General features: G+C 33.5%; 4 protein-coding genes across 5 annotated transcripts; 2 read left to right on the top strand and 2 right to left on the bottom strand.

Moving 5' to 3' along the window:
• Window positions 1-5186: 5186 nt before the first annotated feature.
• Window positions 5187-6689, bottom strand: LOC123203641 (transcription factor MYB93). The gene is made up of 3 exons (XM_044620084.1): window positions 6529-6689; window positions 6316-6445; window positions 5187-6228 (listed from the first exon to the last, which is right to left on the bottom strand). Exons 1-3 carry the CDS (start codon window positions 6659-6661, stop codon window positions 5493-5495), a joined length of 999 nt encoding a protein of 332 aa, XP_044476019.1. The 5' UTR covers window positions 6662-6689; the 3' UTR covers window positions 5187-5492.
• A 6865-nt stretch (window positions 6690-13554) lies between these two features.
• On the top strand, window positions 13555-14447 carry LOC123202996 (signal peptidase complex-like protein DTM1). The gene is made up of 2 exons (XM_044619151.1): window positions 13555-14010; window positions 14115-14447. Exons 1-2 carry the CDS (start codon window positions 13754-13756, stop codon window positions 14200-14202), a joined length of 345 nt encoding a protein of 114 aa, XP_044475086.1. The 5' UTR covers window positions 13555-13753; the 3' UTR covers window positions 14203-14447.
• A 1667-nt stretch (window positions 14448-16114) lies between these two features.
• LOC123203400 (multifunctional methyltransferase subunit TRM112 homolog A) lies at window positions 16115-16756 on the top strand. The gene has a single exon (XM_044619765.1). It carries the CDS (start codon window positions 16230-16232, stop codon window positions 16599-16601), a length of 372 nt encoding a protein of 123 aa, XP_044475700.1. The 5' UTR covers window positions 16115-16229; the 3' UTR covers window positions 16602-16756.
• Window positions 16757-16905: 149 nt separating this feature from the next.
• LOC123203399 lies at window positions 16906-20979 on the bottom strand. 2 transcript variants are annotated; one of them, XM_044619764.1, is made up of 9 exons: window positions 20528-20872; window positions 20324-20437; window positions 20085-20225; window positions 19731-19958; window positions 18767-18974; window positions 18528-18664; window positions 17897-17977; window positions 17646-17712; window positions 16906-17560 (listed from the first exon to the last, which is right to left on the bottom strand). In XM_044619764.1, exons 1-9 carry the CDS (start codon window positions 20797-20799, stop codon window positions 17234-17236), a joined length of 1575 nt encoding a protein of 524 aa, XP_044475699.1. In that variant the 5' UTR covers window positions 20800-20872; the 3' UTR covers window positions 16906-17233. The 2 variants fall into 2 exon arrangements, with proteins under 2 accessions (XP_044475699.1, XP_044475698.1); XM_044619763.1 differs by having other exon boundaries at window positions 20324-20979.

Here is a 20979-nt window from a genome sequence, read left to right as displayed (position 1 = left end):
AAGTTTTACCTATTTGATTAATTGATCTAGCTTCGAACAAATGATTATGATATGTTATCACACAAATAACTATTTATCTATTGTATATAGTTTTATAAAAAAAATTTAAAAAAAAGTCATGAATAGTCATAATAGTATTGTCTAAGTGTGATTCGATGACCGATTTGGCCACAATCAACTATCTCAAGTATGATTTGATTGAATTTCACTACCTTAGGTGTAATTCTAGTCAAATTATACCATCGAGTGATGTGATCTAATCTGATTTACATTTCACTAATTTGTTAATTGTAAATTTCATTAATTTATATAAACGAGAGATGAAGATATATGACAAAGTTTTGGATAGAAATATTATTTAGTTTTAATAAATATTGTAAAATTAATATAAATGTATTTTTACTTTACGGTGGGGGATTTTTTTTTTTGTGAACGAGAAAATTAATTTCAGGAAAATATTATCCAACTTTTAATAAATACAATTAGTTATCATGGTTTAAAAGTTAAAGGTGAATTTGATTTAAATTATTTAAATTCGAATAGATATTTGATTGGTTCAAATCACTCATTGCATAATTAGTTGGCATGGTCTAGGAGCTAAGGGTGGATTATTCTTTTTTATTTTTTTATTTTTGTAATGACAACAATGTTTTCTTTAATAATTTGAACAAACTAAATTTGAATAAATTCTTATTCAAATTCAATTTAACTCGAATTCATCCATAAAGCAACCAAAAGGCCAAGCTCCCTCTTATAGAGAAGAGAAAATAAGGTTGGTTAATAGAGTGGGGATGCAACAAATTGATACGCAATTTGCAGCCGCAACTTTTATTTTCTTGATTATTTTTTATTTCCCATTATCCTGTACGAGAAAACAAAACACAACCCGCCTCTCTCTCTGGCTCCTCCTCGAACCCCATCTCTTTTGACAATCCATGCAGTATGACCTTTTCCTTTTCCTAACATCAACACTTCATGGATTTCAAAACCAAACTTGTGTGTGGCCACAAAAAGCTTCAAAAGGTATTTTGAACGGTAAAAGTAAGAATACCCAAATATATTATTTATGTATCTAAATTTTGTATAAAATATATATATATATATATATATAATATTATTATGATATTTTATAACAATCCATTGTCAAATTTTGTGTATTCGAATTTGCATGAAGGCATCTCTACTATACCTTATTGCAAAGTTATTAGGATAGAAATAAGTATGCATAAATTAACAAAATTAATAGAAACAATTAAATTAACATTATTTAGATTCTCCATTGGACATCTACCATATAAATATTTGATGGAAACTTAATAAAAAAATGGGATAGAAATAGGATGAGGTGGTGAAAACAGTTTTTATTTTTTGTGTGAATGATTTCTACCCAAATTTTCACGAAATAATGATCTATTATTTTTTAAAATTCCAAAAGTTTATGGGTTATCTTTTTATTTTTTATTTTACCTCAAACTTTTTTTTTTTCTTCTTTGTCCCTTAACCACCATTGGTTATAAAGCTAAATTTTTTAAAATTTAAATATGATCTTTAACAACGTTGATACGATTTATATAAGATTCAAGAGATTAGGTATAACTTTTGTAATACTTTAAAATTTGATCTCACCTCTTTATTGATAATGCCCATATTAACGCATCTCTTGTTGTTATTAGTGTCCCTTTTCTCATTATGACCATGTCTTGTCTCCCTCATTTGTTGCTTTTTCTTTCATGTTATGATCGTACTTCCCACTTCTTTGCAACTTCTCCATCTTTGTCCATGATCTCCCTCTTGGCCATGGCTAATTCTACTATTTTTCCCTAGCTGATATTGTCTCCAATAGTTGCACTTAGACACGTCAATTTGGCCGGGCCAAATGAAGGCCCAGCCTGAAGTATAAAAAAAACCCAGACACGATAAAATCTGACCCGACACTGTAGAGTGTCGAACTAGACCTATGGGCCTATAGGGTCGGGCCTTTATATTATACCCATGGGCTGGCTCGATACTATTTATAAAAAATTAAAAAAAAAATTTCCTTGCTTGTTGCCTTGAGGCAGAAGCACCTCGCAGAAGGTAGAAGAGAAGCAGATTCTGCTTCTCCAAGCATTTGCTTAATTTTTTTATAAAAAAAATTTAATTAATTTATTTTTTCTCTATAAAAACCTATTAAATTTTTCATTTTCACTTTCAATTACAATTATAAATTTCTAAAACTTTCAATCTCTCAAACTCTCAATCTCAATTATTTTATTATATTTTTAATCTCATTTTATTTTAATTTTATCATTACAAAATATTATAAATAGATCTAATATCAAATAAATTCAATGACGGCAACTGCTTTTCTTATTGAATATCCTATTATCTATCATAATTTTATTATTTATGATCATATGGAGGCCCAATTAAGGCCCCTTATTATATGGGTTGGGCTTTGACCTTTATATTTTAATGGATCGATCCGATCCAAAGACCCGTTACTATTTGGGCCTCTGGCCCAGTCCATTAGCCCAATGGGCTGTGCTGGAGCCAACCCGACCCGACTCATTGACATCTATACTTGCACTCTCTTAGCAATTATGATAGATGATGAAATAGAGGGGTATTTCCCATAAATTCAATAAAAATAAGAACAAATTACTAATTGACGTTTATATTAAATGTCTAAAGCGATTTCTTGATTTCACTAAAAATGACCTAATAATTTATAGGAAAAGCAAATAATTTTCACCAAATAACATGGATGATGGATGGACAAATAGAAATTTCAAACTTTAAGGGTGAGAAATATCATCTTATAAAAGTTTCAGTGGGATATGGTGATTTGGAATAATTTTTTATACAATACTAAGAAAAGAAACTTAACTTAAGGGTGTGTTTTAAATATAATAAAATTAAATGCATAATTTTATATACAAATAATAATATATTATTATACAATTAAGTATTATTTTATTTTTAATTATTTAATTTTATAATAATATATTATTATTTTTATATAAAATTTTATATAAAAATTATAACATAACACTACTATTTTAAATATTGCCTTGACAAGGACGACTAACTCGGAATTTGTAAATCTGAAAAATCAAATTTCAGCCTACTCAAAATATTTGACATACGTAAGATGATGTACAAAGCTTCACTGAAAAGATTGATTAATTTTATAAAATACAAAATCAATGCCTTGGTAGAAAAGCAATTAATCAAAGTCTACCCACTCATTGAAATCGGTCCCTCTCGCTCTTGCAACTTCACTTTCATATATTAATCCAACTTCTAATACATATCACCCTCGTATTAATTTTTTAATCTAGTGTCATTATTCTTCTTTTTAATTTGTCATTGTAGAAGTTTGCTGACCTTCGCCACAAAGAAAAAATGTCATATTTTTTATCAAGTTTGGATTCATTCATGAAGGGTCAACTTAACCTATTTACGCTAACTATCTTGATGGTAGTTGGAGAGAGTTGCAATTAGGTAGATGGGCACATATTGAAACCCTAAAAACGGTTTTTTCCTTTTTTCAAAATACACAGAATAGAAGAGAAATACTGTTTTCCCAATTACAGAGAAAATTATATTGAATCTAGAGATAAAGTATAACAAATTGTGTTGTGAAAATTAATCAATCACGTTGCAGAGTCATCTAACAAAGAATTCAACTTCTTCTGGGTATGTTAATTTACTATAATTTACAATTTTTGATTTACAGAATTGGATTTGGATTTTTTTCCAACATCTTCTTATAAAATTGCTCACTCAATCTTATATAATTCTATGTTATCTTCAAAGTGTGAGTTGAACACATAGCCATACTTTACTTACAAAATTTAACCTACTTGCCGAGCAACTGAGGCCAACCAAACACTTAAAACCTAGAAGTTCTTATTATAAACTTGTATATATTCTTTAATATTTATGGTTGCAAGTATATAATTACATCTTTAACAATATGCATTCATATATTGTATTCTAGACTGCTTGTTTTATTGTTGAATTTATTGACAAAATTGGATATCCTAATTCTTTCGCGCAATCTTTTCCTGTAAATCTTCGTAGAGTAATATTATGTATACATATTTTTGGTACACAAATATATAAACATATATATGTGTCATTATGTGATTGAGTGTTAATTTATCATTAATTCAAAATCACTCATTTAAATCATGACACATATATATATATATACACATTTGTATATAAAAAATATGTATATATAGTTTTATTGATCTTCATATTTCCTTTCAAGATGCTAATTTGAAAGATATTTATGTTTCCTTATTCTTCATATTTTCTTATTTAGATTTTTTTTTTTTTGAATTTGGGCAAGTTTTTAATTCTCTATTCTTGTATATATACTGTACTATTCTTATGAAAATATACATAGAGAAAAAATGGTTCTTATATTTTTCGTTGTGTCAGAGTACTTTTAAAATATTTGAAAATTGTTTAATCATAGTTGCGAAGAATTATGACAAATACAGCAGTAGTTGTCAGTAACAAGGTTGGAAAAGTTTCTTATTATCTATTGAGCAATTTGGACAAATGTAGAGAGAGATTAGTTGGTCACTCATGGGAACCAACTACTCAACCTGGAGAAGAGTTATTATGAATGTACTCATATCTAAACAAAAGACGGTCTTCGTTGATGGAAGGCTTTCCAAACCAACGAAAGGAGATCTAGAAGAGGTAGATTGGATTACTCATAATTATATGGTAATAAGCAATGTCTTGGAAATTCATCTCCTCAACGAAGAATTACAAGATAGTGTGATATATCAGGATACAACTTAATTGAGCAATATGGAAAGAATTGGAGAAAAGGTTCTTACAAGATAGTGGTTGGAGGATTCAAGAAATCAAGTGAGAATTGAGCAATATACTCAACAAGAAGACATGGGCATCTCAACATTTTATGCACGGATTTTTGGGAGCAGTTAGGTGCTTTCTCTAAACTTCATAAGGTTGAATGCATGGGTTGCACATGTTGTGAAGTTGTGAAAAAAGTAGGAAGAAAGCCTGGCTCGAACTTAAACCGTCTTTCTAAAAATTCTAATACCCTATAAATTTTACTAATCCTATCCGAACTGGCTTTCTAACTTTCAAAGCACACCTTGACAACCACAACCATTATCATCAAAAATAAAAAATAAATAAAAACAGCAACATAGAGGTGACAAACTTAATTATATTACTCTATTTCATGAATGGAAAGACAACACTGTCATATATCGGGTAAAACAAGTGAAAAAATAACAGATAATTACTCTTCCAATGTCTGTTATCTACATGATAGGTATGTATATGTATATCTTCAGATTCCTGTATCCTGCATATATAAATTTACTCATGTGTACATGGAAGTAAGATTGCTTATACATTTACATACCTATAAGATTATGAAAGATGACCGATTACAGAGAGACAGAAAACTTACATAAGACGCTTGATGCAACTTCAAACCTCTTGAACTGTAATGACTAGGAAATTTCTTGCATTATAGAATCTTCAAAATAAAATTCAGGCCAATATGAAGAAGACCCCCCGCCATAGCTGGAAGTGCTGCTTGCATCTCCTGGATTGCTTATCGATGTTTCAGTTACAGATGGATAAGGATTTGCAGAAGGAAACCACGATGAGTGATCGGCTGGGTTAGTACTTTGGTTGACCATTGTTAAGCCATTAGAGCATTGGCCTATCTCACTATTATTCAACAATGGTTGAAAATTGAAAGGGACTTGTGGGTCAAATAAATGAGATAATGGACCTGGATGGTGGAGTGGTTGAGAGGTAGCGATTCCCAGCTGAGAAAACGAAGCTGGATTATTTATTTCTGGTGAATTCAAAACTGGGGTTTCTTTAACGGGAGGAATCGAACTGAATAAATTAAGAGCCTCCATGTCTGTAATGCCGTTTTGGCCATATACGTTGGTAGTGGCTGAAGCTGCAGATTGGAGAAGATGCTGTAAATATTGAAACTTTGCCACCTGAACGGCTTCTGCTTGTAATCTCAAAGATTGTTCATCCATTTGATGGTGCTCTATGAGGTTTGCCAGTGCTATCAGTTGAGGCAAGCTGGAAAATAGGTCGGTTCTTGGCTGGTGAGTCATTGGATCGATTCCCATCTGAATCAACTTCTTCTTCAAATGCGTGTTCCAGAAATTTTTTATTTCATTATCAGTCCGGCCTGGTAGATGCGTTGCAATTGCGGACCACCTGATGAACCAAAAAAAAAAAAAAAACCTGTGAGACATATTAGAAAGTTGTAATAATTAAAATCTAATAGAAGTATAGAAAAATTACTTGTTCCCGAGGATGGAATGTAGATGAAGAATTGTTTGTTCTTCCTCTTGAGAAAATTTTCCTCTCTTGATATCAGGCCTCAGGTAATTCGTCCATCTTAACCTGCAGCTCTTGCCACATCTGTTAAGGCCTGCAAAAAGTAACAAAAAAATTAGGGAAGGAAATAAGCCTGGACAGAAGATTTGAAGGGTGCTTTCAATAAGTTCGAGAGACCTGCAAGCTTGGGGAGAGCTCTCCAGCTTCCATGGCCATGCTTTTCAATATGTTGCACAAGTTTTTGGTCTTCTTCAGGAGTCCAGGGGCCTTTCTTGAGGCCATTTTCATCACAACAAGGAGATCTTCCCATATTCACTTCCAGTTTCTTTATGCTGACTTAGGTTGCTTCCCAGCTCCACCACCAAAACTATTTATACACAATCTTTAGGTGGCCTTCACTTACTTCCTGTCCCACTTCATTCAAATAAAAAATATTTTACACTTAATTAACTGCATGGTTGGCAGATCTAGATTAGACTCTTCATCCCATTGTCCCTAAATTAACTCAGATACCATTTTCCCGAAGTCACAAATTATATCCTTCTACATTTAATTCACACGAAATCACCTAGACTATAGATTGAAAATAAAATAAAAAGAAGTGTTTACCAAGAGTATAGATTAATTAAAAAAAAATGTACAATGCAATAATTAAGAGGCATAAACGAAATTTTCTAATAAAATTATTTATTATATATATTTGTTTGCGTATGTATGCATGTATTCACTCTTTTCTGATAAAACAATTCCATTATTTATGCAACAGATTCAATTAAATGTTTAATAATTTTGGTCGCTCCACCTTTTAAATTAAAGCCAACAAAATTCAATTTCTCCCGGGTTAGTTCTGTACTTGCGGAATAAAATTTTCTAATTTCAAAAAAAAAAATCCGATTGAAATAAAATTTTCTCTTAAAAAAATGTCATTTTTGGGCATGCCATCAAGAAGAGGATCTTAATTTCGTCATCGTTTGCATGGCTTCCAACCACTCACGTTTGGTCTTTGGATTTTATAAGAACTTAGTGATCTACGTACAGGGATTAAATTATTTTATTGCAACTTGTACCTTTATAAAAAACTGAGCAAGCTGGGGTGTTCCTCAGAGATAATGTCTGCGATTCGACATAAAAATAGAAAATAATGTAAGACAGAAATGACGTTAGTCCGGGTTGTAGTGCTTAGTTGAGGGAAAGTTGATGTAGAAACAGTACAAAATTGACCAATAATTTTGTAACCCATGAAGAGATTCTTCACACGCTTAAGAATAGTTTAATTGCAATATTCCTACCCAATTTCTTGTCCTCATTCTTCTTGTTCTATTACAAAATTTCCTTTCTCTGGGTATCCTTTGATTTTAAATCAACTAGTAAAGTAGAAGGTTATATCCCGCAGCATACCTTAAACTCTGATTACTATTTGTTTGAGGGCAGTGTTTACTTATTATATAAGCTAAACAGCGATCTTTCAGAGCTACTTAATTCTTACTGTTTTGTTTGTCAACTTAATTAGCGTCACAATCAATTGCCAACAGCTAGAGGAACGAGCGAGACCATTTTCCCTGTTATTGTATTCATTGCGTAATTTGTATTAATCACATGCTGCAAAAGTTCCCCAATATTTCCTATCTCCTTTGTGGCAGATATCGTAAACGACAATTCTGTCCGTGAAAATGGATTTTCAGTTTGTCCCTCTTCAAATGGAAAGGAAATTCTCAAATAGAGAGGGAGATATAATAAAAATAACTAAAATTCTTTCGGTTAAGAACAAGAATAACTACATCATTGATCCGTTCATTCTCTCTCCTATATATTATTGAATTACTTTTATAAATTCTAAATTATTATAGATACGTTCTAACATCTAATAAATATTATATTATTTTTCTCGTGAGATGAAAAAGGGAGAGTATAGATAACTTTTTCCGCATAAATGGGAGAAATTAAGGAAGAGAATTTTTCCTCAAGAGAAGAAGACAATAATTTCCTATTATTCCCATATCGAAAACAAGAGAGGAACAGAGAAAAGTTTTCCCTGTAATGACGGAGATAAGATTTAAGTATTTGACCTCTACCACCTTGCTATCATCTTTACTTTGTTACATTAGTTAATAAACGGTTCAAACATAGATGAAGAGAGAGAGAGAGAGTGTTCAACCGAGGTACCTTGTTGAGTAGACCAAATATATGGTTTTGAAAAAATTGGCGAAGTGATGTCACCTAAAGTTAACATATGAACCAAATTTGTTTCAAGATTCAGCTAAACAAACTGATTTGCTTGTTTTAATGGGTTACTAACTAATACATCTAAAAACCTGACTTCCTGAACATCTACTCACTTACTTACTGCCCTCAGATTGGCTCTTAAATGTTAATAATATTTTTATTAGATATATATTTGTGTCTCTGTCTTTCTATCTGCATGACATGCAGCACATTTTACCCAAAAGATTTGCTACTGTCAGCTGTCTACCTTAAATAACTTAGCTTTCTCACTGCTGTTGAATTCAACTCCTAGTTGTTATTATTTTTAATCTGTATTTCGTCTTTTTGTTGAGACACAGATTAGGGTTTAGGGCCTTGATGTTGACGGTTGAATTATTCAGCAAGCAATTGAAAATGGCTTCTGAATGAAGATTGTTGCAGAGAGGAGGTGATGAAAAAGTGGAGACAGTTAGAAGGTGTTTCAGAAACTAATAACTTGTTTGATTAAGTCTCTCATGGGTGACCTAATTAAGACTATGAAGATGAAAGAAATCTCAAGAAAACCTACTTGACTTTTTTACTGCCTAGTTAGGCTTATGAAGCTCTAATTGACCTTTTACTCTTCCAGAAAGTAGAGGATTAGACCTAATCCACCTCTTGTACAAAATAAAACTAGTGGGGTTCAAATATAATCTACACTTAGAATAAATAAATATATTTAAGTACATGTATAAACAGGTATCGCCAAGATTTTTGTCATTTAATTTCAAATTAGGGATAACCACTATTTCCCATTCATATCGTGTCAAAACGAAAAATTATCATCCTTAAAGCTGAAAAAATATAAATTCTTATGTTCTGTCCAAAAATTTTTTGTGAACTATAACAAACAAAGGGTATAATAGTAATTGCAATATTGTTAGTTAAAAATATGGATTTAGTTATAAAATATGATGATTGATCTAGAGAGAAAATTACAAAAGTAAAAATTAGACCTGGCCACGGTTCATGAACCGCTGGTTTCGGTTCGGAACCGCCGGTTCACAGTTCGAAAATATAAGGACCCTGAACCGAAACCGTAACAGGACGGTTCGTCCACGGTTCGGAACCGTCGGTTCCGGTTCATGGCCCCGGTTCGAAACCGATATTGAACCGTCAATTCTAATACATGATCTTGATTTAATTTTTAAATTATTAATTACAATAATTGAAATTTAAAAGAAAGACTTTGACTTAATTTTTCAATTAAACTTCCTAATTTTTAAATAAATAAAATTAATTATATAAATAAATTATATGATTAATTATAAAAGATAATAAATAAATAATAAATAAAATTAATTATAGAAATAAATTCTATAATTAATTATGAATTGTATAAAAAAAATTGAAATTGAAATTAATAAAAAATTAAGAAAGAATTTAATTAAATTTAAGAAAATTTGATTGAATTGAAAGATTGAGAGAATATAAAGAGTTTAAAGAATGAGAATGAGAGTTTGAAGGATTGAGTGAGAGAGTAGAGAGATTGAGATTTGAGAGAATAGAATTTAAAGGGGTATATATAGAAAAAAAACTTTTTTGAAAAAAATTAGAAATAGGGGGGTGAATTGAAATTCCAAAAATTGCAGGGGACTACTTCTGAAAATTGCAGGGGACCTGGTCCCCTGCAATTTTTCCTTCAAAAGGCAACGGTTCCCTGCACAGGGAACCGTTGCCTTTTTAAATAAAATTAAAAAAAAAAATCAAAAAAATTTCAAATTTTTTTCGGTTCAGCACAGTAAACCCCCGATTCATAAACCGGTGTGAACCGGCGGTTCCACGGTTACAATTTATGTGAACCGGAACCGAACCGTAGAGCCACGGTTTCGGTTCCGATTCAGTCCGGTTCCGGGTCTGCCGGTTCTGGTTCCGGGTTTATCTGGGCCGGTTTCGGTCCGGTTCACGGGCCAAACCTGCCCGTGGCCAGGTCTAGTAAAAATGTATTAAACACCCTTGCAATCACTCCAAATCCTTACCTTTTTTACTGTAATTATTTGTTTCAAAAACTCTCTATTTTTACTTAAAAATGACATCACTTTGATTAAGCATCAGAATCAAGATACACTGGAACTGTTACAAGGTTTCCATGAATGCCGATGAAGGTTGACGAAGAAGAGAAGACAACGTGTTGGAGATTCGCAAAAATTTCAAGTTAACTATCCCATAACCAATTCAAATGAGAAGTTTTTATTTGTTGATTGAATGAATTGAAGTTGGAAGTTAAAATATTATATATCAACACTACAACCACCCACGAAAAACTGAAGCATGGGGAAAGGACTGAGATTAACAACAAACAGGTGGTTCAAGTAGTTCGAGGAATGAGATTAACACCTAGAAATTGTTGTCAAAATCAAGTGGGTCAAATCCCAAATCGTCCATCAAAATTTTAACCATGTTCTTATGCTAATTCCGATGGATGGAAAACTGAATCGATGTGATGGCAAATTGAATGGTGGAGACGAAAGCTGATTGAAAGGGTCGGTGTCTAGGGAGAAGTGGGTTGTGTCAAATTAACTGTGGTGAGATGGGTTCATTGTTGTAGGAGTGGATGTTATTTTGGAGAGGTGAGTGGATAAAGCAGGCTTGGGTTGAGATTCATTTTGTACTGATACTGATCGAACATGTCTTTATTTAAATTGTATGAACAATGTATTCAATCAGTTCAACAACCTTCTATCCTGTCTCTTCTTAGCTTCACTTGTCATGCAATTACACAATATTGTGGGGGGAAGCACTTCAACTTCCAAGTTGTGGGTTTGAGCCAAAATTTTTGTGTTGAGGCCCAATATTTTGGTTGTAGTGGGTTGGTGTTGATTGAATTTTATAGAGTTGAATTTTTTGGTTTTTGCAGAAACATATTGACTGAATTTAAGAAAATGAAAAAACCAAAAATGGCAGGGGTTGTATTTGTTGGGTTTTCAATCTTGTAAGGAACAGGTGTATTTGTTAAGTTCTTCAAACTATAAATACAAAATAGGTTTGTAGTCCAAAAAATATTAATAAATTAAACTCAAACTCAAAACACGAGGTTCAAAAAGATTTTTGGCGCAACTTTGAACATACTAAATCTAGTTCACTAGGCTTGATTGATAAAAGTATCAATATAACCAACTATCTAAGTTAATTACAAAATTTTTCTCGTTTCTAATTCTTTAACAAAACTTTAATTCAAAAAAAGTAATCCCAACAATAGCAATTGAAAAGTCTCATTTTAGTATATTAGAACCCGAATTAGAAAGTCAGTTACATTCCAGTATTTAAACACAAAAATAACTTTAAATTTTCATTTATAGAATAATTTTGTATTGTTGTTAAGTGTGTTGATTACATTTTTTAAATTTGGGTAGAAATTTGATAGTATGTCTAATTGAAACTCAAAATGCATGATGCTCATACTTTTTTAATCGAATTTCACAATATGAAATGTGTGGGGCTTATTGATATTTTACTATATGTAGTGGACAAAGGTCCTACAGAAATGTTACATTGTGTAATACAAAAAGGTCCCCGATTGAAATTTCACAATGGGTTATCTAAAAAGTCCCTTTTTTTAAGGATAATAATACAATTGGATATGACATAGGGGATATTAGTTGAGACATTGAGTAATGTCTACGAATTGGTTGTAAGCTTGACATTATCTATAACAATGAAACTATTATTATCATTAATGAGATGTGTTATGACATTAAAAATAATACTGATGTTGCTTGTATTATTATTTTTTTAAAGAAAATGATACAATTCGTTCATATATTGTGACTATTACGGTTAAATCAAGAATTACATTGTTAGTAATTAGTTCTGAAACACATAAATATACAAGATAACTTGTTCACTAAAAAAATAAATATGCATAGTAGATCTTTTAATCTATTTAAGAGAACGATATCGTTTTCCCTTAAGGACTAATATTAAAGTTTAACACCTGTAAGAGGATATAAAAGAGGGTGATGAATCCTAATAGGATCAAATGAAGATGATACCAATTATAATATTGATGAAGATGATGTGCATATATACCCCATATAAAGTTATTGTAAATTGCAATGGACTAAATATGTTAATGGAAAGAAAACATTTTGAATTAGGGTACGTTGATCGTGGTGATGAAACTGTTGATTTTACCGTTAAAGATTCTAAATTTAAAGATATGATGGATATTACTCATAGTCATAAATATATAGGTAATTCTCAGTGTTAAAGTGTGGGTACCTTACATGTATCATCTGATATCATGATTGATCAATCAATCATATATATTATACATATCATTCAAGTCCAGTTCTTAGTTGACATCGATATTTGAATTTATCTTGTTGACAATTCTTTCTTTTTTTCTTCTTCTCAAACTTGAATTTGTCGTTTTCGGTAGGGTTGGATTCGAGCCGAGCGAGCTCGAGCTTGAGCTCGGCTCGGCTCGGTTCGAGCCCAAAACGAGCCGGGCTCTGCTCGGCTCGATCGAGCCCGAGCTGGCTCGAGTTAGCTCGGTATATTTTTTTTAAAAATTTTTTATACAAAACGACATCATTTTGATCTCATATATACACAAAATGGTGTCGTTTTGATATGAAAAACGAGCCGAGCCGAGCCGTTACCGAGTCGAACCGAAAACGAGCCAAACTCGAGCCGAGCCTAATCCGGCTTGAGTCGAGCTCGAGCCGGCCATTAAAAAACCGAACCGAGCCCGAGCTGGCTGCGAGCCAAACTCGTCTCGGCTCAAATCCAGCCCTAGTTTTCGGTTCGGATCCACCATAATTAAAGTAGAAGTAACATCTTGCAGTTAACATAATTTGTAATAAATTGTTGGACTTCATCCATGTTCCAAGCAGTTACAAGTCTCATTCGCTTGTCCTGACTGACACTGACTTACTTTTCAAGTTTTAAATTAACATTACTCAAAACTCAACTATCCCATTCCCATCCATCTAACACCCTCTCATCACCTGAATAACCAACAAGTAAACACACTACACGTTTCCAACATTAAAGAGGTCGTTGAGGGTCGCATTTAAACGCAATTAGTTCCCCCAACAACTTCATTCTTTTCGAGAAAAAAATTCCAGTTTTCTCCTAAATCCTCTAACCTTGATGTTTTTGTTTTCTAATGATTGACTTGAAGCAATAACCATATAGGAAATTAAGATTATATTTGATGGCACAGGTAGGAAATGACGAGGCTCTAAGATCGTCACTGATTTGGCTGGCGGTGGTTATGTTGATTGTTGGGATATGCACACAGAGCTTGAAGAAGATGTTGGTCACTTACGTTGTGGGTGTTTTGGGGATTGCCGGAATCTTATTGCCTGACTGGGATTTCTTCGACCGGGATTTCTCTAGATGGTGCTACCCCGTTACTGCTGAAGAAAGGGCCTTCGCTCTTGCTCAAAGACAAGTTTCCCTATTGAGAAGGTCTGATTACCTTTTTACTGTTTTTGTTTTCCCTTAAGTATTCATGAGCTTTTAGTTTGTAAATTTGCTGATAATTGGGTATAAAATCTGTTTGAAATTTGCAGATATAGGATCTATCCTGTGAGGCTGGTGGTGTACACAATTATTTATGGGTTTGCTTTATACAAGTGGTGGATGTTCGTATCAAATTGAAGGAATCAAAAGCAATTTATGGTAGATTATTATTACCTCTGGTTTTTCCCACGATGATCCTGAAAAATTCGGTTCAGTTAGAAAGCAGCCGCTAAGCTTCATCAGAATTTGGCTGCAACCTGTGGATGGCCGAGACTGATTTTGAAGTTGTTGTTTGTATTTTGTTATACTATCTACTCTTCAATTGTTTGTGGCCAAGTGTTGTCCTCATTGTCTGGTTTAAAATTTCGAAGAACTTTTTCCTATTGCTCTGTCACTCTTTTCCATTGATAATCACAATCGTAAGTAAACTCGGCGTGTAAAGCAAAAATATGTAGGGAGCTCGGCAAAAATCTAATGTTTTTATCATATTATGGTAACTAAGCTCGTCACAAAATTTAAACCTTCCTGTGCTTGAAACTAGATCACACAGAGCTGAAAAATCAATGGATTTGGAAGATTACCTTGCAGAAAATCTTAACACCAAAGAGAAATATTCCAGAATCCAGATACATTACGAGGGAAATTTCAGAGTATTCTGTTTGAGCATCTAAATGAATTATTGTAGCATCTTCGCGAAGATATACAACATCATACATATGCCCACCAACGATAAAACTGTATACAAATAATAAATATAAATTTGTGCATAAAGAATATTTAGTGATTAGATGATTTTGAATAAAAAATAAAATAATATTTAATCATGAGGATATATTATTATTTGTACATAATTTTTTGCTAATTGTTTATGCATATAGTATGATTTGCTTACCAAAATCTAAATACTGAGTATCATTCAACGAATGCCGTTCTAGGAAGAGTTTTCCTTTACTTTTTCTTTTTTTTTTTTTAATAGTGTGCAATAATGCATTTTATTTGTAATTTACTTGCGCAGGTTTGCTGAGTGAATTACATTTGCTCATCCAAGGCTTGATTTAAAAACACTTTTTTCACCCGTTGAATACATGAATCATAGTTTTTCACCCAAAGCTTACATAATTGGAAAGAACCCTAACACGTTACTAGGAAGTTGAATTATTATATTATTCCTAATTACTTGTTTTTAAAATTACCATACATAATTTAGTTATCAAATTGTATCAACACCTCCTTTTTCCTTGCTACCATTGAGTAGTTAACCTCTTACCCTAACTAACCATCTCATACTCCTAATCTCACAATCAACTATCTCTCTTGCACTCATCATCTCTCACCTTTTTATTGCAAGTCTAATCGATTTTTTAACGTCATTACGATTGCCATCGAGTCATTATGACTCTCATAGATAAAAAAAACTTTCATTCTCATCAAAACACTAATGTTTTCTGTCACATTCTTCGTATTGTGCTTTCTTTCTTTGCATGTTCCTTCTTTGTGCGTGTCAAAAACCCATTCCATCAATTTTGTTGGTTTCAACGCCTATCAATGATATCTTTATCTTGTAAGTAAAGTCTCTATGTGTGGTTGTAATGGACAAATTGTTTGCGAGAGTCAAAAAACTATTAGTGACAAGTTGTAGTTGTTTGGTGGCGATCAGGGTTTCTAAAATTGTGGGACTGAATTCAAGTTTTAGAATTTCTATACAGTTAAATTCTCATGCTTAGAGCATTAAGTTGAAAATTGTAAAATGGTTATTCTTTTTAATTTTTTTAAAATTTTTGGATATTAAATTTATTATTTTACTCAGTTAAATTTTTTTTTTTAAATGAAAGTAGGTAATATATGAAAAACAGATTGATTTATCAGGGGGGTGAAAAGGAGTGTCCTTTGGGCAGATCTTTAAGTGGAAAAATGTAATTCACTCTTTAGGGTTACACAAGTCCGGCCCATGGGCGCCAATATAGTGCTCGCTAGTCTACCCACGCCCACTTAAGTCAAATTTCAAAAAATAGTGACACACTAACAGGATATTCTTGTCACTATATATACCCTCAAGGCTCTAGAAACCAATTAAACTAGCAGAGGAAAATACGGCAGCACGACGACGCCGCCGCCCTGAAACCGGCTTTCCACTGAGCAGTCTTTGCGCAGAGTGAGAGAAAAAGATGAGGCTATTAACTCACAACATGCTATCATCAAATATCAGAGGAGTGACAAACGGCATCCCTCTCCGCATCGAAGCGGAGAAAGTCATAGAGAAGCAGGTCGGTTTCAACCCTGATTTTCTCAAGAACATGTTCTCAAAGATCGAGTGGAAGGCCCTCGTTGATGCGTCCCGATCGTTGGGTTATTCCGAGCTGCCCGAGGAGGCACCAGAATCGTCATCGGTTGAGTCGGAGGAGTTCTTGAGGAAATTTCACCATGCCCTATTGGAATTGCATCTGGATGAAGGTGCTCTGGTTTGCCCTGAGACGGGCAGAAAGTTTCCAGTTAACAAGGGCATACCTAATATGTTGCTCCATGAAGATGAGGTCTGATTTTGTTTAGGTTTTCCTTTGTGAAGGCGATGGTTAGGGTTTGTGCTATGCTCTTTTGATGAACAAATTACATTGTTGATGAGGTTTTTATTTACCGTATCTAATCAGCGTTTCTGCTAAGAAGATAAATGAAATATTAGGGTTTTTAAATTTAATGTTACTGTTTGGGTTCTATTGCATTTATTTTTGCTTTCAATTTGCAGCATCAGAGGATTCAATTATAAATATGACGCATTTGTGATCTCAATTTCAAGTTCAAGTTCCGAGGAAAGAAGAATAGATAAGAGAATAATATACAACTAAATTCTGAAATTTTGCCCCATTTTGGTTGCCATTTATTCTTAACAATTGACTATATTCATTTGCGGCAATCCAATGACAAAAGCTAGACTTGGCTAATTCTATACAGCAAAAGTTTTGCAATATCTAAGCATCATCAATCGGCCAACAGGCATTAAGTATGCCTCCCCACATAACAAGCATCTTAATGATTTCTCTAAAAATTAAACAACATACATAATCTTAATATGTTATCATGTGATTGAATGATTTTGAATTAAAAATAAAATAATATTCAATTATATGATGACACATCATTTGAATACTTGGGAGATGAGAAGTTCATAAGCACACTACATAATCTCTTCTGAGCTTGTTTCTTTGACTATATTAGCAGAGTGGGGCTTCACAAGGTGAGGAGGCACACCAAACACCCAATCGAGAACATTCAAATACTTGGATTTAAAAACGTCTCTCTCCTGTGCATAGCAGTGCATTATGATAGCTGTGGATAAGCTGAAAATCACCACATCGGCTCTTTTAAACCTCTTTGACTCTGGCAAATATCCAATGTCAACCATGCATGAAAAGAAGCTCTCAATAGCCCGAGCAAGGCAGTAGAGAGAGATCTCAATCCGTCTGCTTTTTTTCTCAATAGCCAAGCTCAAGCCGGTAGGAAACTGCAGGAGGATACATGTTATTTTCAGCATGATAAAACTTAGCATTGCTTGTAACATGAATGAAAAGTGAAAAGGGTTAAAGTACCGTTCCCATTGCCACCATAGGAATGTTGCATTTCCTGAAAATCCTAAAAAGTAGGCATGTCCACATCCTGATTAACAAATAAAAGGTTATTTAGATGGTCGATTTCATGCATGGCATACCCTCTAAAACTCAATCCGGTAAAAATAATAAACTTACCATGACAAATAATTTCTAGAGCTCGAAATATTGAAACAAGATCAATGGAATCATTTATTATGTGCGAAATTTTCTGAAAAAAATGACTTGCTTACCAGGCAGATGTGCAATATGCAGACAAAAATAAGCTTGATCTTGCAGTACCGAGAAGACTCTTCCCCAATATAGTGTTAGGCCTATATAAAGCATACGGATGTCAAACAAACCACTGAGAGCAGCATTCACAAATAACAAAACCAACAGAACAGTAATTTAAATCTCAATAACCTAGAATTAAAGCAAGAAGAGTTATAAGCATAGCAAGACTATGAATGTACAGCTGTAGACATTAACTCATTATTTCAGCAGCAGAAACAAGAAAAGAAGCATTGAAAAATGCTACTTAAAGGTACTGAATTTGAGCTATTTAAGCCCTGAAACAAGACATCAGATAGAACTAAGCTACACAAGGAAAGACGCATACTATGAACTCTGTCCTGAATGCTCAAATATGAACAAAAGCAAAAATAAGCGTAACTGCCAGCTGAATTTTGCAGCATATATACAGCCTTCTAGATTCCATTTCACATACAGTCACAGGTGAAGGCAAAAATGTTTCTTGATTTAAAAAACAAAAGAATTTGATTAAAATTGAAAGCATTGCAACCAGTTGACAAATTAGAACAGGCCTTCACCAAGAATGTGAATTGAACTTAACTGTACTTAGTACAAAAGTCATAACTATACCTTTTCAATAGCCCTTGGCGATGAACTATCAGTGCAGGAATTAAATAAACTGGAAGGTATACTGGGAAGGCTCTTTTGTAAGCTTGAATAAGAAAAGACAAAACATGTTCAAAGCAAGCCTGATTGGCATGAATGATCTGCATGAAGTTTGTGGTTGATGTATGAGGCTATGAAACAGACTACATCTATTGTCATGAGAAAAACTAGGTAGAAGAAAACAAAAGAAATAATAACCATACTGAGCAGGGGACTTTCATTGCTGGATCTAGTTTAATGTCAACACCAGTGGCCTTGTAATATTTCTCTATTGCCTCCAAATTAGAGAAAGGCAAGCCACATGCAATATCTTTCACTCCTTGCAAAATGACGATATCCTTCCCACCATGTTTATTCAGAAAGGACCTATAAGATGGAGCCAAACTATCTTGCTTCAATATGTAAGCAGACCTGAAAAGCAAAAAAAATTCAAAACTTCAGAAATAGGCTAAGAAAATATGTATAGGTGATCAATTTAAGAGATAGAGTAGAGCAAATTTTTGAGACTCAGGTCTCCTTGATCCCATCATACGTGATAGGGTTGCAGGCTACACACATAAATGAAGTTAATTTTAAGCAATTGCTCAAGCATATGACAGAATGCATGACAGACCATACAGTCTTTAAAGCCATAAAATATTTCCCCCCACTGTTTTCTCCTGCCACTGCTATACTATCATCAAGGTTCCAGTCAAACCGTCAAATTGACCTTTAAAATATTCTAAATTAGTGTTTGACTTGGAGCTTCTACAAGCTATCAAATTTACTATTCTTTTTCTGTCCTTCAGAGCTTTCAATTGAGTAAGGCCCAAAGGGCAGTTCAAATTCCATTAGGCCTAGCTATCTAATGATAAAATATCTTAAGGGCGCCTAATCCTAACGACTAAGCTTCTTTAAGCTGAGGGAATTTTCAGTATTTAAAATAAATAAACAAATAGACAAAGAATTTCAGTTCAAGAAACTTGGTTGCTTTTGCTGGCAAACTTTCAGACTTGAAAAAGGTCATAAATTTTATACATTTTCACATATCATTTCCGAAATGATTGGTATTATCCCACTCCACTTCGCACTCCCTTTAATTCAACCATGCCAAAGATCAATAGCTAAAAACCTGCTAAGAGATTTCCAATTGAGACTGCAATTCACCTCAAATAAGAAGAAACTTACAAAATTTGTGAAGAAGAGAGGCACATAAGGAAGATGTCACCATGCTTCCAAGTAAGAGGTTTACAAAATCTCCCAAAGCGTTCACTCTTAATTCCACATCGTGACGCCAACACTGCAGCACGCATCAGTATGTATATTGCCAAGCTTGTATGCTGAGTATTTGGACCAGTGAGCAGCATCGAAGGCCCTGCTATCAATCCAGCAAATAGAGCCCTCCATTTCGCCGTCCTATATTAACAAGATATACAAAACTTATTAAACCGAACTCAATTTATTAGTTCGTTAATTTGAGTGTAACTAGTAATAATAGAAGAAATTAGAATAAAAAAATATATGAAGAAAGAAGAGCATTGCCTACGATGACCCCCCACAGCACAGATAATCTCATCCACTGAAACAAATGTGCCAGCAAATGTTCCAAGAAAAAGACCGTATCTAAGTGTCTCTTTTATAGCTAGTGTAATTGCTTCCTTATTTGTAAAGACCTCAATTTTCCTACATCAGTCATAGAAATAAAATCAAAACCAAATTAACAGAAAAGGAAAGAAAAATTCAGAGAAAAAAGAAGCATATTTTCAAATAAGATAATATACCTAACAGGGGACGATAATCGAGTGCGTCTAAGCCGAGCAAGAATGGAGAAGAGAGCTAATCCTCCTTTGAGACCAGCTCCAATTGAGAAACCTTTAACCGAGGCAGTGATGATTCTTCGAAGATTATCCGAGTCCTTAAAGGAAACAAGGTCAAGCCAGAGCGATAAGCATGAGTCACAAGAAGTTGAAGAAGAAGGATCGGACCTTTTGCAATGCATGCAGCCTCGATCTCCGGATCCGTTAATATCACGGTCGTGAGAACCGCCATTCTCGACGGCGAAGCACGAGCAAAAGCGACAGGATGCGGCGGCTCCCTCTCCCGACGGCGGCATGGCATCGGCGATTGAGAAAGAATAGGGTTTTGGTGCCAAGTGTTGGAGAAAATTGATGATGATAAAGCGTGGCGAAGAAACTTGGTGGGAATTCAATTTGTGATTTAAAAAGAAAGAGAGCGAGAGACGGAATAAGTTAGGCATTTATGCAATGCCCTTCTATAACTCACACGTACGAAGGAGTTGTGAAAAATTAACTAGTTTACTTCAATTTTTCAAAATTAAAATTCCTTTATTCCATAACATGCCATTGAAAGGTCATTTCCGAGAAAAAAATAATATCATTTCGCCTGTTATCTTTTACTAACTCTGCTATTTTTCCTG

Source organism: Mangifera indica, chromosome 19, assembly GCF_011075055.1.
Source record: "Mangifera indica cultivar Alphonso chromosome 19, CATAS_Mindica_2.1, whole genome shotgun sequence".
Taxonomy (NCBI): Eukaryota; Viridiplantae; Streptophyta; class Magnoliopsida; order Sapindales; family Anacardiaceae; genus Mangifera; species Mangifera indica.
This window is presented reverse-complemented; position numbering and strand designations above follow the sequence as displayed.

Excerpts from the sequence above, each read along its gene's own strand:
- LOC123203641 (XM_044620084.1), bottom strand. The coding sequence starts at position 6,661 with ATGGGAAGATCTCCTTGTTGTGATGAAAATGGCCTCAAGAAAGGCCCC. Across the intron at positions 6,446-6,528 it reads AGCTCTCCCCAAGCTTGCAG|GCCTTAACAGATGTGGCAAG; the intron begins GTCTCTCGAACT and ends TACTTTTTGCAG. Across the intron at positions 6,229-6,315 it reads CATTCCATCCTCGGGAACAA|GTGGTCCGCAATTGCAACGC; the intron begins GTAATTTTTCTA and ends TTGGTTCATCAG.
- LOC123202996 (XM_044619151.1), top strand. The coding sequence starts at position 13,754 with ATGGCACAGGTAGGAAATGACGAGGCTCTAAGATCGTCACTGATTTGG. Across the intron at positions 14,011-14,114 it reads CAAGTTTCCCTATTGAGAAG|ATATAGGATCTATCCTGTGA; the intron begins GTCTGATTACCT and ends TGAAATTTGCAG.
- LOC123203400 (XM_044619765.1), top strand. The coding sequence starts at position 16,230 with ATGAGGCTATTAACTCACAACATGCTATCATCAAATATCAGAGGAGTG.
- LOC123203399 (XM_044619763.1), bottom strand. The coding sequence starts at position 20,799 with ATGCCTAACTTATTCCGTCTCTCGCTCTCTTTCTTTTTAAATCACAAA. Across the intron at positions 18,975-19,730 it reads CTCTCTTCTTCACAAATTTT|GTCTGCTTACATATTGAAGC; the intron begins GTAAGTTTCTTC and ends TTTGCTTTTCAG. Across the intron at positions 18,665-18,766 it reads CAATGAAAGTCCCCTGCTCA|ATCATTCATGCCAATCAGGC; the intron begins GTATGGTTATTA and ends AACTTCATGCAG.